At 33.6% G+C, this 17,369-nt stretch overlaps 1 protein-coding gene across 1 annotated transcript in view; it reads left to right on the top strand.

Moving 5' to 3' along the window:
* LOC145316376 (uncharacterized) overlaps positions 1-17,369 on the top strand; it is a 37,362-nt gene that overhangs the window by 5,110 nt on the left and 14,883 nt on the right. The window contains exons 4-6 of the mRNA XM_080156827.1: positions 2,391-2,452; positions 10,484-10,583; positions 11,657-11,730. Coding sequence (XP_080012953.1) covers positions 2,391-2,452; positions 10,484-10,583; positions 11,657-11,730 — 236 coding nt within the window. The remainder of the gene's footprint in view (positions 1-2,390; positions 2,453-10,483; positions 10,584-11,656; positions 11,731-17,369) is intronic.

Genomic DNA, 17,369 nt, shown 5'->3' with positions numbered 1-17,369 from the left:
AATGTTATTCTGGTTCTGTGGCCAATTACAAAAATCGATGTATTATTATTTGGATGTTGTACCAGATTTTTATGTACTCTAATAACGTGATGCTCGGAGCTGATTGGCAACGATGACAGACCTGATTAATAAATAAGTCCAAATTAGCAAGCTAATTTTTCATCTCTCATTATATCCACGTATATCCTATATCCATTATTACAAATGTTACTATTATAACCACAATTTAATTTAAAATACGTATATTATACTTTGTTAATTAGATTTACTTCTGTAAGAATCGTGTCTAATGCTATGCAGGAAGAAAGGGGGCAGTTGACTGTTTATTACACTAGTCCTCAAGGTTTTATAATAACATTTTCTTATTCGTTGGCTCAATAGCTTTGGAAACATTTTTATTTGGTGGTTCATTAAGTTGAGTGTCAAGACGTTTTAACCAATTTATGTAATTTTCGGAAGGGGTAATTTTGTGTATCACCATTGGGGATGTATATCAATTTATTTGCCATTGTCTTATCCCTTTGATCCCTGTGTCTAATGTGATGGTTGCATTTCAAAAGTCATTAGATGATTCTTATTTGCTTAAAGGAAGCCTGCAAGAAATACCACGCTTTAACTGCTGAAAGACTGCCACAAGTAGACCAAATACCCCAAATTTGAAGCCTTCAGCTTCGATAACAAAAAAGTTCTAGGCATTTTAAAATGACATTTTATGTACAATGAAAAATTTGAAAGAATTGCAATGCTCATGATGAAAACTTTGAAATTAAACTACGTGGCCTAGAAACAAAACTAAAAGCTTATTTTTGTCATAAATTTAGGTTTACAGTAACTAATTATATATTTTTACAATAAAAATACCCATTTTTATAGTCAAAATCATTAAAAAAAAATTAAGTTTAACTTGCGTTGTACCGAGTGTACTGTAGCCAATCAGAAGGCTGAATCAGCTTAACAACCATTCACAGCTGAGCTTGTATTAGTTTCCTCCTTTGTTTCCGCTATGATTTTCATTTAAAAATGCAATTTAAATCGAATTTTTTTCATAGATTTTGACTATGAAATGTGGTGTTTTTATGGTAAAAATGTAATCAGTTATTGGCAATCTAAGTTTCTGACAAAGATAAGGTTATTTTGTGTCTAGGCGACGTAATTTAATATTGTTTTTTCTTTTATGAGCATTGGAAATCTTTCAAATATTTCATTGTACATAAAATGCTATTTTGAAATGCCTAGAACTTTTTTGTTATTGAAGCTGAAGGCTTATAATTTGGGGTATTGTGTCTACTTGTGGCAGTCTTTCAGCAGTTAAAGCGTGGTATTTCTTGCAGGCGTCCTTTAAGTGCGACAGAGTGTGTTTTATCCAATAAGATATTGGAGATTTGTTTTTAGGGTGGTATTTAATGTCAACCCCCCCCCCCAAAAAAAATAAAGTTGAGCCTTCTCTTTGATTTAGTTTTAAAAACTAAAAAAATATTTTTTTTTTTTTTGGGGGGGGGAATGCATTTTTTTCTTATGGGAAGGTGATGGCATCTTCCCCTAAAATAGTTAAAAATATCACTGTCAAAAAGAACCATATAGTATCAGCGGTTAGTGAGATCCTTCGCTACACATACATACATACAGAATACATATAGATATACTGTTTCTTTTATATGGATAAGATAAAATATTCCAAAAGGGGGCGGCTTAATGGATGTAGAACATTCTTTGATATTATAACATAAAAATTGTCGTCAATTTACGTTGCTAACATGGACATCACTTATTGGTCAGTTCTGTTATACAGTAGAAGAAGTAAATGGGATGGATGCGGGTGGGGTCGCTATTTTAGCCAGCTACAATAATAATAATGATAATCTGGTGAAAATAAAAGTAATAATAAATCCATTGGTGGCTCACTGATGTCTGTACAGATTTAAAGACTCTATAATCTACATGAATGATTAAAAACAAGGTCAAAGCAATATTTGAAAGCGAAGGTCAAAATGAAACAAATTATTTGTTCTTTTCAAGGTGACAACATGCAATCAAAATATAAAACATTTAATTAAAAGAAATTAGTTTTTTTATTGCAGAGTGAATTTTACTTGTTAGAGTTTACTGCTATGGCATAATGGATATAGAATATACGTGAATTTTATGACAGGGGAAAAATTGTCGTCAATTTATGTTGCTAACATGGACATCATTGATTTGTCAATTTGTTCATCTAGTTGGTTGGGAGGGGATGCGGTAATGGAGGTAGATGTTGGATATCATTATTTTTGCCATCTACAAGTTTTTCTTTATTAGAGTACCTGACAATCTGGTGTAACATCCAAGTAATAATATGTATATTTTCCATTTTAATATTGATATATTTTGTTTGATTATTGTGTTATTTTTAGACATTATTTCTGGCAAGAAATGAGAGGAAAAGAACTTGTGGAGGAGCTCTAATCTCTGACATGTAAGTCTTTTATTAATTAGTTGTAGAATAGTTTTGCTTCTAAAATTAGAACAATTTTTAAAGCTATGTATATTTGCGTTAAAATACTATCTCCAAGAAACAAAAATTTAGGGTGCCTCAAATAATCTTCAAATTTTAAGTAGTATTGCTGTTTAGACAACTAGCGGCTGTGCCCCTAAGCTCTGTAATGAAAGAGAAAGAGAAGGGAAGAAAAATAGCATAAAACCATTCGAATAATAAAATATAAAAATAATAGTCTAAAAACATCCCAGAAATTATTTAAACCTTCCCTAAAGTGAAGAATCCAATCTATTTAGCAGTTATCAAAATCTTGAGCTTCAGACAAAAATTCTTAATACTTTATATAATAAGATGCCTACAAACAAATCATTAAAAATATGTGAGGCAAATAGGCATCTAAATGATAAAATCCTGTAAATTCTTAGTTTGGCCCACTGCACTGCACTGTGTGGTTTATGACTGTTTAAATTTACCATATGACAAAACACAAGACAAATGGAGATAGGACAAATCTAATTGCATTATTTTAAATGCATTTTTTTGGGAAGATTCCCTGCAATGAAATGACGCGGGTTTTTGGATTGATTAATTGTTTCCAACAAACAAGGAAATTAACGTCCAAATGCAGTGAAAAGCTTTGTAGAATGGATCAAATTTTTATTCCATATTTTATTATAAGTTTGTGATAGTTATGTCAGGTTTTAGGCCATTTTCAAGGTGTTTTCCATTCGAATTTGAGAAATAACAAAAGAAAACATTTATTTCTACTTCTATCTTTAAGAAAATAAGATATGATTTTATGCAGAGAGTGGACAATGAGCTGTTTATTACACTAGTCCCCAAAGTTTTAAAATAACGTTGGCATGACAACTATGGAAACCTTGACAAGTTGAGTGTTCAAATGTTCAACCACTTATTCTAATCCATAGAAGGGGAAATTTGTGTATCATTATAGGGGATGTACATCAATCTATCGGCGAGTTTCTTATCCCTTTAGATTCCTGGATTTTATGGCATCTAGAGTAGCTTCGCTGTTGGAACAGACTCAGCCTAATGAGAGGTGCAGTTCTTTTGATTGTTGGATTTTGAATGGTAAATACGAGAATAATAAGTTTATATAATAAGGCATTGCAACAACGGGTCTTGTGTGACATGCTGGTTTCAACAATTAGCTAAATAAATTTAAAAGTAAATAAATAAAATTCCTCCAGCATAGCTGATCTCCAAGTCTTCAGCGTTGTTATGTTCGTCGTTTTAGTGGTATGTTAAGTGATCATGCCACTATCATCCTACCTGATTGCGTTTTGTCATTAAAGTAAAAAAGTCGATTTTCTGAATATCAGCCGATAGCGTCGGAAATATCAACACACAGCCGAGTCGCTACAAAAGAACAGAAAGCAGAAGAAAAGGGTTCCCAACACTTGAGCCATGTCGTTAAATGGATTATACACCTATACTTCTACATTTTGTTGATTATATAATTCTACATTGTGTTGATAATAGAGAGTTTTCTCATATTATATTTCTTATTCAACTTCCTTACTTTTGTACCCATGGAATTAGGAGGAAAACAAATCAAAATTAAAATATATTTAAAACGTAATTAAGCAGGTGGTTACAGTATGATGAAAATCTACTTTTAAGGCTTATTTTATGTTAGATTTGGTAACTTACAGGTAATAAGTGCTTCCCCAGAGATTGCACGTCGTAGGGATACGAGCGGTAGTAATATAAATCCTTCAGAGACTAGAAACAGGTGTTTTTAAGAGATTGAAGTTGGGAGGGAAGCGGGAGTATGGTGTTCTATTTACATATTCCTATTATTTTTATACCATTCGACGCAAAACAGATTAATCTTAAACATTGATTCAAAAAATGTTTCAGTCACAATAGCATCTTTTTTTTCTGGGAAATTTTGTGTCCTTTATTTGCAGGTAAGCTTTCTTTCCTACATTTGTTTATATTTTCTTGTCTGACTGTCTGTTTTGTTGAGTTAAACCTTTTAAAGTTTTGTCAAAAATTCAGCTGCTGGCATTATAACACATACTTTTTATCTAAAGTGTCAAAAAAGTTTTAGTTTTGATGTATGAAAAGGTGTCTAATTGGTGACCATGCTAAATTTTAATAAAAATTCTGCACACGATTCTATTGTAACTCGTGATAAATGAAGCAAGGACTACCCTGTCCATTGAAGCTGCTTTATATTGGACTGCTTAGAAAATAAATGTACAAGCATAGATATATAATCCAGAAAACTACCTGAATCCACAGTTAAGAACCTTTTAGTCTGCTAGCAAATTGCTTTCTGCTCTTTTTTAGCTACTTTACTGTGTAAATATTACCGACGCTATTGGCTGATATTCAAGAACCCAAGTGAAAGTCGGCACAGGGTCCAGTTATTTACCCTTCCCACTTTTTTGTTTTACTTCAATGTTCAGAAACCACCGAAAACTACCGACATAATTGGAATATCATATCGACAATTTTTAAACGTCGACGGTTGACATTTGAGAAAACTCAACATGTAAAAAAGTTCGTATTTTGATAACCGTCTTAAATTAAAAAAAAAAAATCCAAATATTGTTGTAAGTTTATATATAATGTACATTTATCGTATCGTATTATAGACATTTTTCCGTTGAAAGGGATTTTTAAAAATATGGATTATTCTCATTTTTGTTCGCCCCATGGTTTTTATACATATAACTTTTCTCTTGACTAAAGAATTTTAGAAACTAGATGACAATGGATAAATTTGCAAACACAAAGTGGTCACAATCGTCGCAAATTTAAAAACTTGCAAATTTTGAGATTATTCTCTCACCATTTCTGAGTTTTAATTATGATGACAAGGCAAACTTATTCGCCACCAGAGGTGGATTCTTAAAAAAAACTTTTGGGCTCGCTTTGTTGTGAAAAATCCTCCAAAATCGCATAAAAAATCTACAAAAATTAAATAAAATCATAAAAGGGTTATCAAAATAAGATTTTGTTTAATTTTTGTAGATTTTTTTTATGCGATTTTGGAAGATTTTTCACAATTTTTTTTAGCAAGCCTCACTAATTTTAGTGAGGCAATGAGCCAAAAAGTTTTTTAAGAATCCACCTCAGCTTAGTATAACAACGAAGCATCAAAACAGAAATCATTTTTGGTCAATATCCGTTCAATTTACATAGGAACACTTGCGAACCCCCCCCCCCCCCGCGCTGTGATTGGCTGAAATTCGGCGCACCCAGATCTAAATCACCATTAAAATGATTTAAAGATCCAGCTCAGAAAAAAACTTATATATGCAATGTTAGGTTATGTCAGGAGTAGAAGAGACCCTCAGAATTAGAGCTGCCTACAACTTTTATGAAAAAAGAGGGGGGGGGGGGGTTGTATGTGTGTTACACTGGGACATTACCTTTCGTTTTTATATTTTACTGAATAAGGAAAAGAGTAAAGGGGGAATTACAAATACACAAAGTCATCTATTATATAATCTTTCAGTCTAAACCAAAATATTACAGAAAAAAATCCTCGACTGCGTTTTCATTTTCAAAGAAGCCTTCTATAGGTCTTATCAATGTTATAAACTATCTTCAAGAAAGGGGATGGGGAAGAAGGAAGAATAGGTTGAGTAGTTCATATGAAAAACAAAAATAACATCCTGTTTTTTTAAATTGAATACAAACTTTCTGGTAATAATAATAAATTGTACCTAATTCTGAAAGACATCAACTTGCAAAGTTTGTAATCGATACAACAATTTTTTAATACATAAATTAACAATAAAGCTGTACACTATGGACGGACTGATTAACCCTAATTGTAGAAATGCTTCGCTTTAAAAAAAATAACACACAATTTAATGACAAACTCCTGTCTGCTGTTTTGAGTTTGTTTGGAAGAATTGTCATCATTATTGAAAAGAATTAAAAATGTTTGAAAAGGACACTAAGTCGAGAAATATTTGTTTGAAAAGGACACTACGTCAAGAAATTTTTTCCTACAAATCTGCTGGCTTATACCTGATTACCTATACCCGCGTGCCTATACCTGCGTGCCTATACCTGCTGGCCTGTACATGCTTGCCTATACCTGCAGTGCTCTAACCCAGCAGGGTTACCCAGTATCCAATATAACCCAACCAAAGAGTAAAAAACAAGCAAACGAAGTTCCCTCATTTCAAAATATGGGTGCTGTTACTGTGCTCGACGAGGCACTTTGTGGGAACCCCCTTAAATTTTTTTTTCGTTTCCAATAAACGTAAAAATAAGATTTTAATATGAGCGTTTTCAACGGTCTATGAGAACAAAAGATGTTCTTGCAGAAAGGGTCCATTACAAAGAATACGAGGGCGATATACAAGATTATCCTTTTAAACATTGTTCTTAATACTAAAAGCAAAATGATTTAGCAAGAGGAGAATCTTAACTATTGTTTATAATATTATGTCATTCCATATAAACCCTAAAAAGAGTTAAGCAAACAAGGATGACAACATTCATAAGCAGCAAAACAAATAAATTAATTCATTTCTGGAATAATGATATCAATGATATGTAAACTGGTACAGTTATTTGAAATTTAGAAAGAGTTTCCTTATAATTTTCACATTAAAAGTCCATTTTCAACAAATGGGTTTATTAAATTCCTAAATTAAGGTTAAAAACTTCATTAGGCCGATATCAAATAGCATGCATTGAATTAAAATTTTGTTTCTTTAATATTATACCAGCGACTCCCCCTAGCCTCTAGGGGCCTTACCCCAAAAGGTTTGATCAATTACAATTTTCGTATTTTATATTTAACAAGAAAAAGTTTTAAAAATTTGTGGGGGGGGGATTTTTTTTTAATGGGGGTCATTTTCATTTTTTGGAAGTCTAAGGTGTGCCCCCCCCCCCCCCCCCCCCGAGAAATTGGCTTAAAACCATTAAAGGACCAGTAGGTGTTCTCTGAGTATAGCTAAATCGGTTTAGGGGTTACTGAGATCTTAAGCTTCAGACAGAAAGACAGACATACAAACGGACAGACAGACGGACAGACAAACGGACAGACAGACTGACAGACAAACGGACAGACAAACGGACAGATAGACTGACAGACATTCAGACAGACAGACGGACAGATACACATTATTCTACTTTGTATCATAGATGTGCAGTTGTGCTTCGCTTTTATTATCAAATCAAAATTAGGGATGGATGTGGATTTTTATAAATAAGGAAGAAGTTGTGTTGCTATTTCTATTTGCATTGTCATTGCAGTATTCTTATTATTATCTGCAAAGCATTTTAAAAATAAGTGAATGTCTGTTAATATATACCTATATAGATATGTTCTTCAATATATAATACACTTTGAAGGGAAATATATAATATGTCCCTAGCCTTTAGGGGTTCGCCTCAATAAACATTATAGAAAAAAAACATTATTAATTTTTTCTCCCTCTGCAAAATGGCCTCAAACCTATCCTCAATCTTCACGAAACATTCCTGGAAATTTGGAATGATTGATTCAGCCGTTTGCGAGATCCTAAAGGACACACCTAAGCTCCAATTAAAATCTAACAACCCTTTATTTTCTCTATGTATTGTATGTTTGTTTTATGATCCTTTTAGACTATGCTTCAGATATTGTTGTCATCCTTGTTTCTAAACTTAAAAGCTCAGTTATTGCAAAATGTAAAAGTGTACAAAAGTGTTGTTGGGATAATTTAATTTGCAATTAATTAATTTAAATGAGTTGTACAGGGTGGGGCAAATAAGACCGGACAAACTTTAAACGGCCATAGCGCCAAAACTACTTGACCAATCAGGACGTTTGACCACACTATAAAAAGCTTAGGTAATGACCTTATAGCACAAAAAAATCTTTGGACGAAAATGGACGTGTACAACGAGCTGGCAGCGCATATGTTCAACAAGGCAGATTCCAAATGCGCCGGAGATTTAATCTGGATTCTCGACTAGGGCCCACTAAATCTGACCTCAGCCTATCTGTAGGTGAGGTAGAGTTATGCAACTTGCTGGGGATACTGTTAGATACATAAGTAAGACACTAAAAAAGACTAGAGCTCTCTATCTTAAATGGCTTAGCCGTAGTACTCCAGCAAAGTGAAATAGGCAGATTTTTAGATGCAAAAAAGGTCAAAAACCGTGAAAATTCTTGAAAATTTCTCGGTTCTTGACTCCAGGGACCCATATTGAACTTTAAACCTCATTTTAGACTATGGGTTGCGCTGACAACCCTAGCTAAAACTTCATGCCATTTCCAAAAAGTTAAAGAACGTCGGTCTAGCTCAACTGTGGTCCAAATAAGAGCCTCCGTGTATAAGGGTAGCTTGAAAGTTTGGCGAATTTGGATCCTGCGGTTACTCACGTTCCTAAAGAAATGTGACCTCCCAGCAGCCCGATCTTAATTCAATGGACTTTTGGGCCTGGGGCTACTTTGAAGCATGCACCAATAGACGTGCCCATACCACAAAGACCTCCCTCATTGCCACTATCAAGGAGAACTACGCCAGCTTGGACAGGTACATTTTGACCTGGACCTGCCGGCGGTTGAGGAGGCGGGTAGAGGCGGTGATTAAGGCTGGCGGCGATTTTATTGAATAATCTAATAGTCATATACATATTTTGCTTGCCAGTTTTTAAAATTTAATAAAATCCTTAAAATTGATGATTTTATGTTCATTTCTTTAGAAGTTAGAATTTGTCCGGTCTTATTTGCCCCACCCTGTATATGTCGTCAACTTTTTGTTACTTAAGATCTTTATAACAGCTGCGATAAAGACCAGATACTAATTCCTTATAATTCTTGATAATCAGACAATTTTTTATGTAAAATGTAAAAAAAATTCTAAAAATTACTTTTCCTACTAGGTAGCTGCTAGCCGCAGCTGTAACGGCAGTCAGTATTCGGAGTTTAAATGGCGGCGGACTTTTAACAAATTTTGTAATTTAGACTTATCAGATTAGCTTAAAGTTTAAAATTTGAAGTCTAGTAAATAGTTTCCTGGAAACCTGGATGAATAGAAGCTGCAGATCATACCTGGAACATCCTGCTCCCGCCAGGATGGAAATATTAAAAATTCCAATCCCCAATTAAGTCTGATATAATCAACTTTGTAAATATGGACGTACATAAAAGCATTTTCACAGTCAGTTTAGAATCACCCCCACTAGGTTTTTGATATTCTAGGGTAAGTTACCGCAGGGTGGAAGACCCCCTTAGGGGGTTTGCAGTTTAGGGGTACAATGCTGTGTGTTTAAAATACCAATGCAACCAAGTTAATTAATTCTAAGTTTGTTTGAGTATAAATTGTATCAATCTCTTTAAGTGAATTGCAAAAAAATGCGCGAAATGATTTTGTTTTGCTTCATTTCAGACTTTTTTTTAGGAAGTGTGGAGGGGGGGGGGTGAGCTGGAGTCAAGATGTGCAAGGAGGGGAAGGAAAGGGTTGAGATAAAACATGGGGGAAAGTGAAAAGTCATGAGTGCATTGCGCTATTTATTTATATGTCTTTGTGGGTTTGTGTGTGTGTGTGTGTGTGAGCAAGTGAATGTTTTTGTGTGTGAAACATATGACTATCATATTTACGTATTGTCATGGGAGTCCGTCATTTCCTATGTCCTATTCAAAGATAAAATACATTTATCTACATGTAAAGAAAGTCCCGTCGGCCTAAGGGCCTAAAAATGCATTACAATTTATTCATTATACAAATCATCAAAAACTTATTTTTATTTTTCAGTACAATCATTCCTAATTTTTATGGAATGTTGTAAAATGAAAAACATTTCTTTCATGATTGTTAAAGCGTTTAACATTTAAGAATTAAAACCTTGCAAATTTTTGTTGTTATTGATATTTTCATCCTTGTTTAATGACATAAAATGAAATAATTGAATGTAGAGGTTGGATCAGTTATATTTGCATTTTAAAGCCTTTCTGAAGGATTTCATAGATGTTATTTTCTATGAACAAAATGTACATATTAACATTTCAAGAATTTTGTTTAGGTTTGTGTTAACAGCGCGTCACTGTGTGTCATGGAAAAGTACTGGTGAGGTTGTGGCTCCTAGACAGGTCCAGGTTTGGCTGGGCAGTCATGCACTACAGGTAAGGTCCAGGTCTGGCTTGGTAGTCATGCACTACAGGTAAGGTCCAGGTCTGGCTGGATAGTCATGCACTACAGGTAAGGTCCAGGTCTGGCTGGATAGTCATGCACTACAAGTAAGGTCCAGGTCTGGCTGGATAGTCATGCACTATAGGTAAAGTCCAGGTTTGGCTTGGTAGCCATGCACTATAGGTAAAGTCCAGGTTTGGCTTGGTAGCCATGCACTACAGTTAAGGTCCAGGTCTGGCTGGATAGTTATGCACTACAGGTAAGGTCCAGGTCTAGCTGGATAGTCATGCACTACAGGTAAGGTCCAGGTCTGGCTGGATATTAGCACCACTGGTAAAGTCCAGGTCTGACCAGATAGTCGTGCACTACAGGTAAGGTCTAGGTCTGGCTGGGAAGTCATGCACTACAGGTAAGGTCCAGGTCTGGCTGTGCAGTCATGCACTCTAAGTAAGGTCCAGGTCTGGCTGGATAGTCATGCACTATAGGTAAAGTCCAGGCATGGCTTGGTAGCCATGCACTACAGTTAAGGTCCAGGTCTGGCTGGATAGTTATGCACTACAGGTAAGGTCCAGATATGGCTGGGTAGTCATGCACTACAGGTAAGGTCCAGGTCTGGCTGGATAGTCATGCACTACAAGTAAGGTCCAGGTCTGGCTGGGTAGTCATGCACTACAGGTAAAGTCCAGGTCTGACTGGATAGTCGTGCACTACAGGTAAAGTCCAGGTCTGGCTGGGTAGTCATACATTACAGTTAAGGTCCAAGTCTGGCTGGATATAGCACTACATGTAAGGTCCAGGTTTGGCTGGGCAGTCATGCATCACAGGTAAGGTCAAGATCTGGCTGGTTAGTCATGCACTACAGGTAAGGTCAAGGTCTTTGCCCCACCCCCTCCCCTCCTATTAAATTAAATAACTGACTAATAAATTTTGACATTGACGACAAATTCTCCTATGTCAATATATCAACGTATATTCTATATCCATTGGTACGCTGGAAAAGCTTCAATAAATGCAAGAAATAATATCATCATCAATTTATTAAATCAATCAATTTTTTTATATCTAGGGTATGGATGGATTACAAGCCGAGGTAGAGTTGATAATTTCAAGAGACGATTATGAAGCACCTACATGCGCCAAGTAAGATTTGTTAGTAGCGTAGCTACTTTATAAGGAAGGCTTTAAGAGTCACGTCACAACGATGACTTAAAATTTAAAAAAGTTAAAAAAATTTAAAGTCTGAAAAAACTTAAGAGCATTAATTATATTAAAACTACCATCCTAAAATGGAAAAAAACTAATCTTAAAACACAATATGCTATTATTATTTAAATATAACTCTTATCTGTAATTTTACAATATTAAATTTAATTAAAATTGCAGTATTCCAAGAAGTTTACATTTACCCTTTAAAATGGGATGAGAAAGGACTTTATACGCTTTTGGCATAGTCACTTTTAGGACATTTCAATTTCTTTACAGGAATATACCCAGGGATCTTAGGGGATAAGACAAAGAACGATAAATTGATTAACATGTTATGCCTTCTATTATGCACAGTGCGTACGAAGTTGCTTTGACTTTTGTGTCAGAACCTAAATTGGGACATAGTGCATTTCATTACCCTAGGTTAGGTAACTTCATTTCACTTTTCAAAAAAATCTAAAATGCAGCCGTTTTTGAGAAAATTAGATTTGAAAATTTCAACTTCAATTTTCATCCCCTAGGAGTTACCGCATAATCATGACAAGAAAAGCAAAGATTATTTATTTAAAATTTTTAACAACTTTGCTTTTATGAAGTCTTTTATAAAACCTCTCTATATATGATTTATTTAAGGCCAAATTTCCTAGACCTTAGCAAAGCAACTGATAAAAATGGCCATGAATCAACTCCCTTCAGGTGTGGTTTTATAAAGAACTTTATTAAAGCAATATGACAAAGAAAAATTTGTCGTCAATATAGGTTGCTAACATGGACATGATATATCGGTCAGTTCGTTCATCCAGTAGGTGGCGATGGGGTAAATGGAGTGGATTAGGGGATTGATTTAGCCAGCTACACGTCTCGCTTTATTAGAGTACATGATAATATGGTGTAAGATCAAAGTAGTAATAAATCCATTATTATGATTACTTTTTAGCATCTTTACGTATCTCTAAATCTGATGTATCGAGTAACAGAGAAGCCTCTTTTGTTTACTTTCCATGAAATACTTTTTTTCTCCTGTCATTCTACAGTTGGAGCTCTGAAACTAGTTTCTTTATGCTAGAAATATTATTTATCCACCCTTTAAAACTTGAAAAAAGACCGATTAATACTTTAAGAAGGTAAAAAGTTTGACAATGTCCAACATATAGAGAGTCTCTTAAAAAGGAAAGAGCGCAAAGGGCCTCCAAAAAAATGACGGCATACAATGCAAAGTACCAATGATAGGCCAGTATAAATTGTACATGGTAAAATTTAAACTGGCCTCTCATTCGTCACTTGTATTATATGACGTCATTTTTAACGGCACTGCGCTGTTTCCTTAAAAGGTTGACTGTTCATTTTGTAAATATTAAGCTTAAAGGCCAATCAAAATCATTATAATTCTTATTGCACTTAAAGTGTTAATTATTTTTTTTTAATTTTGAGAAGGAGGTAAACCAACTATAAACTGATTTTTTTTAGTAAGGAAAACCATATACCAAAAAGCAGTTATTGAATGTTTAAAGCAATGACTGAGTTTCATTTACCCAACTGTTGTACACTAGCTATCTTTATTCGGGAAGCTTTAGAAAATAGCGCGGCTTCTCTTGTCTATGTTATATCGGTAATAAATTTTAGATTTTTTAAATGGTTGCAATGGAAATAAAATATACGTGGATACTATGACAGAGGAAAAATTTCCGTGATTCAGCTTGCTAACAAGGAACTCATTTATTGTTCAGTACGTTTCCAGTATGAGGGGAGGGGATGGAAGGGGGTAATCCTTGTTTTAGCCCGCTGCAAGTTTTACTTTATTAGAGAATATAAAAATCTGGTGTTAAATCCAAGTAAAACAATTTATTATTATTATTGAGTAAGACCATTTTCCAAAATGCATTTAATAAATGTGTATGTCCGCATTGCAAGACACATAATGAGTTTTATTTACCCAACCAGTGTACACTCTCTAACTTTATCCGGGAAGCTTTAGATAATAGCAATGCTTTTCTTTCCTATATTATGTCGAAAATCACTTGTAGTAATTTTTTATACTTTTCTTAGTTTTTTAAAAAGTTGTTAAAGATAATTAGAACGACAATAAATTTTTGTTGGACTCAGAAGGAAGGGGGAGAAAGTCACTCAAAAGTAAGACACGTGACGTCATAAAAATGAGGGAGATGAGATGAGAAGTTGGAAAGAAGACCCATAAAATAGAGATGGATAATCCTTCATTTTTATGACGTCACGTGGCTGACTTTCTCCCCCTTCATCAGAAGTTCATTTTAGAATAGGTTCTAAAAGTTATGATAGCGAAAATATAATTGCTTGTTTAAAAGTTAAAATATGGAACTACTATTCGGTTCATAGGAATTTAAAGATATTATAACAAAAATATAAGCCCTTCAACGTATTTTATATGTTACTTTATGTTAGTTAAGTGAGCTTTAGAAGAGCCCGGTTAGGATTGAACCCCATGGGGATAAGGCAAGAAATATTTTAGTTCATCACAAATGATGTTACACAAAAATAACCCCTCCTGCAGATTACAAATAGAGGTTGAAACTTTTGGACACTTAATTAAATGAACCAATCAATGAGTTTCAATAAAAATCCCCAAAGTTCTTAAGCCATCGAATAAGGAAACGTAATTTTAAAAAATTGGGGGTTAAGTTAGTTAATAAACCTGGCCTCCCTAACTGTTTTGTTGACCCATTTATGGATTTGAGTTAAAGTACCAAAAAAATCAATAACTCATCAGTTAGAAGATTATTTTCAAAAGTTTAGGTTAGGTTATTTAATAGATTTATGTGACGTGGATTCATGTAAATTTCACACCAACACAAAGTACAAAAATTTGTCGACCCTAAGCGTAATTTTTATGCCATTTTGCATAAGTTGTTTGTTTTTTTGCTAGTGGTGTTCGGGCAGTTGTGCCAATTTTTGTTGCGAAGCCGCATCTTTTGTCAAGAATAGAAATTAACCCGCGTTGTAGTAGGGGAAGATGATGAGTTCGAATCTCAACCTACTACCTGGTTATAATTAAAAATGTTAAAATGGATCCTGCTGGTGCTATGTGAGACGCACGACATTAGTGTTTATAAAACTGGGAAATGACTTGCCCAAAAAAAAATGCGCAACTATTTACCATACATAGCTACTGTACAGCATCTAGAAAATGTCTTCAATGAAAGGTCAGGTTATCTGTAGGGCATTTGGCTGCGTAATCATTTACTTATTTATTTACGCAATACTTTAAAGCGAGGCCTTTGTCTTGAGGTTATACATAATGAGACCATGATTTGTAAAATCTCTAACTATTAGTAGGATTGTGAAAACACCCTATAATAGCTGAGTACGTAATTTCGTGTGAAATTTTCTGTTTTTTTTACTAGTTATATAATACATGTTGTCGGGGACTTGAATTAATCATATAATATTTATTTAATTATTATACATCTTAATTTTAATGAATCAATTTAATCTATTAAGTACCTTATTTAGAGTTGCTTGTGCGTTACTTTTCATGGATTTTTATAATCCTTGTTAAATCAATTTGCTTAATAAGGGATTTTTAATTGAAATGCGAGTGGTTTCGTCTCTATCTAAATAATATAAGCACAAATATAAGGTTTAGTGGTTATTATTTTCAAACAGTGGGATCTTTTAACAAAAAGCGGGACATCCAAAAAATTTAAAATCGACTTTTATCTATCCTAGGACCTAATAATGGCTGTAAGTAGACAGCTAGAAAAGGATTTTTTTTAAAATATAAATTTTTGGCGGATTTATGCCGTTTTTAAAAAGGGTAGTGAAAAACTTCTTGTCAGTTTTCATGATTTTCCAGATTTTTTACCCACTTTTTTCAAAGCAATAAAAAAAACATTTTTGTTCATCTTATAAAAATATTTTTTGGTTGAGGTACTTTTCAGATACCTGTACAAATGTCTAATTAAAGAAAAATTTTAAAAAAATATTTTTTTGGGGGTGTAAATTGACATCTTGTGAGAAAATTTCACGAAAAATATAAAGATTTTTAACTCAAAAAAATCAGTTTTCTTCATTTTAACCAAAAACGGCCATGACGGCGCGGTTTTTGCAATAATAATATTAATATGCAACATGTATTGTGTATAAAACAGTTTTCACTATGTGCGCCCTCCCGGCCGTTTTTGAGTGGTTAAGCATCTTATATTGCATGACTTGAACAATTTCGTTCTTGTTAATTTTAAATTTTCCCCCGTAAGAGGGGAAAGGAGTCATTGTAGAGCCCAAAGTCATCTCTGCAATATTTTAAAACCTTTTGAGGCGGATCTTTCTTTACTTCTGCATTATTTGCCTCTGGTGAACCATTTCGCCGTTTTTTGCCGCCGATGGCGTGATTTTTAACTAATTTTGCCGTTCCCCGGTGTAAATGGACATTTAAGGGATAAAGGAGTCGTTTAATAAAGATGACTTATAAATACTTATTTTAGCAATTTAATTTGCTAAATTTCATATTTTCTATAAAAATTTGTATTTGTAACCGGTTTCGGTCCAGCTGAAATTCAAATTTGGGGATTTTTATAATATTTGCTAAAACCTTATAATATATGTGTGTGAGAGAGAGAGAGAGAGAGCACTATGCGTGTGAGAATAGTATAAGTAATTGTGTTTATATTCTTATACAAACTTTAAATGAAGATAACCAGACTTAGAATAAAGCTATTAACACAAAATCAAAAGTGTTTTGAAAATTATGTTATTGTTGTTTATATCTGTAAAAAAAATATTTGAAAATATGCCTTATATGTTATAAGTGTCCTATTTTACTTATTCTGGGCCTACCTAAAAATGCCGGGACTCGAACTGGGTGCACCTGACGCTATATTCTTTTTCACAAACATTGTTTGTATTGAAGAAATATTTACATAGACGTTGATTTTGTTAAAATATGCCTATCCTAACTAAAGTTATCAAGGTTTATAGATTTTTTGAAAAAATAGGGTAGCTTCGCTCCTCCAAAACAGCAAGACGTACTTACCAAATGCACATTAGAAGTTAACAGGAGCAAAATTTAAGTTATTTCTGAGTTAAAGCAAAAGAAATTACATCATTTCTTCAAATACAAGCTTATTTATTTTATTGAAGTTTACTTTTACCTACTCTTAATGTCCCGATATTTGTCAAAAGATCCCACTGTGTTTCATTTAGATAATTTACTTTATATGTAAATAAAAAATAGCATGCGAATATTAAAACCAACGAATAAGAATGGTAATCGATTTGAATTTGAATGCTAAGGGCGCCGCAGAAAATTGTTCTTTATCATAAAATCATGATATCAACTGTGTGTAATACTGGCAAAAACTAGAAAATTAAGTTTTCCTTGTTTCATATAATAATGCTTATAAAACAAGGATGACAATATCTATAAAAATGAAGCCTAACAAACAGACAATCGGTCAAAAGATCGTTAACATGTTAAAAAAAACTTATAAACATTTTATTTTAAACAAATACTCTGCTCATATTACTATTTTTATATTTCAAGTTTAATGTGTATCTAATTAATCTACAATTCAACATAATAATATTCTATTGCAAATACC

Source organism: Acartia tonsa, chromosome 4 (genome assembly GCF_053477335.1).
Source record: "Acartia tonsa isolate MP-2025a chromosome 4, ASM5347733v1, whole genome shotgun sequence".
NCBI classification, from domain to species: Eukaryota; Metazoa; Arthropoda; class Copepoda; order Calanoida; family Acartiidae; genus Acartia; species Acartia tonsa.
The sequence above is the reverse complement of the archived record's forward strand: the minus strand, read 5'-3'. Positions and strand labels throughout refer to the sequence as shown.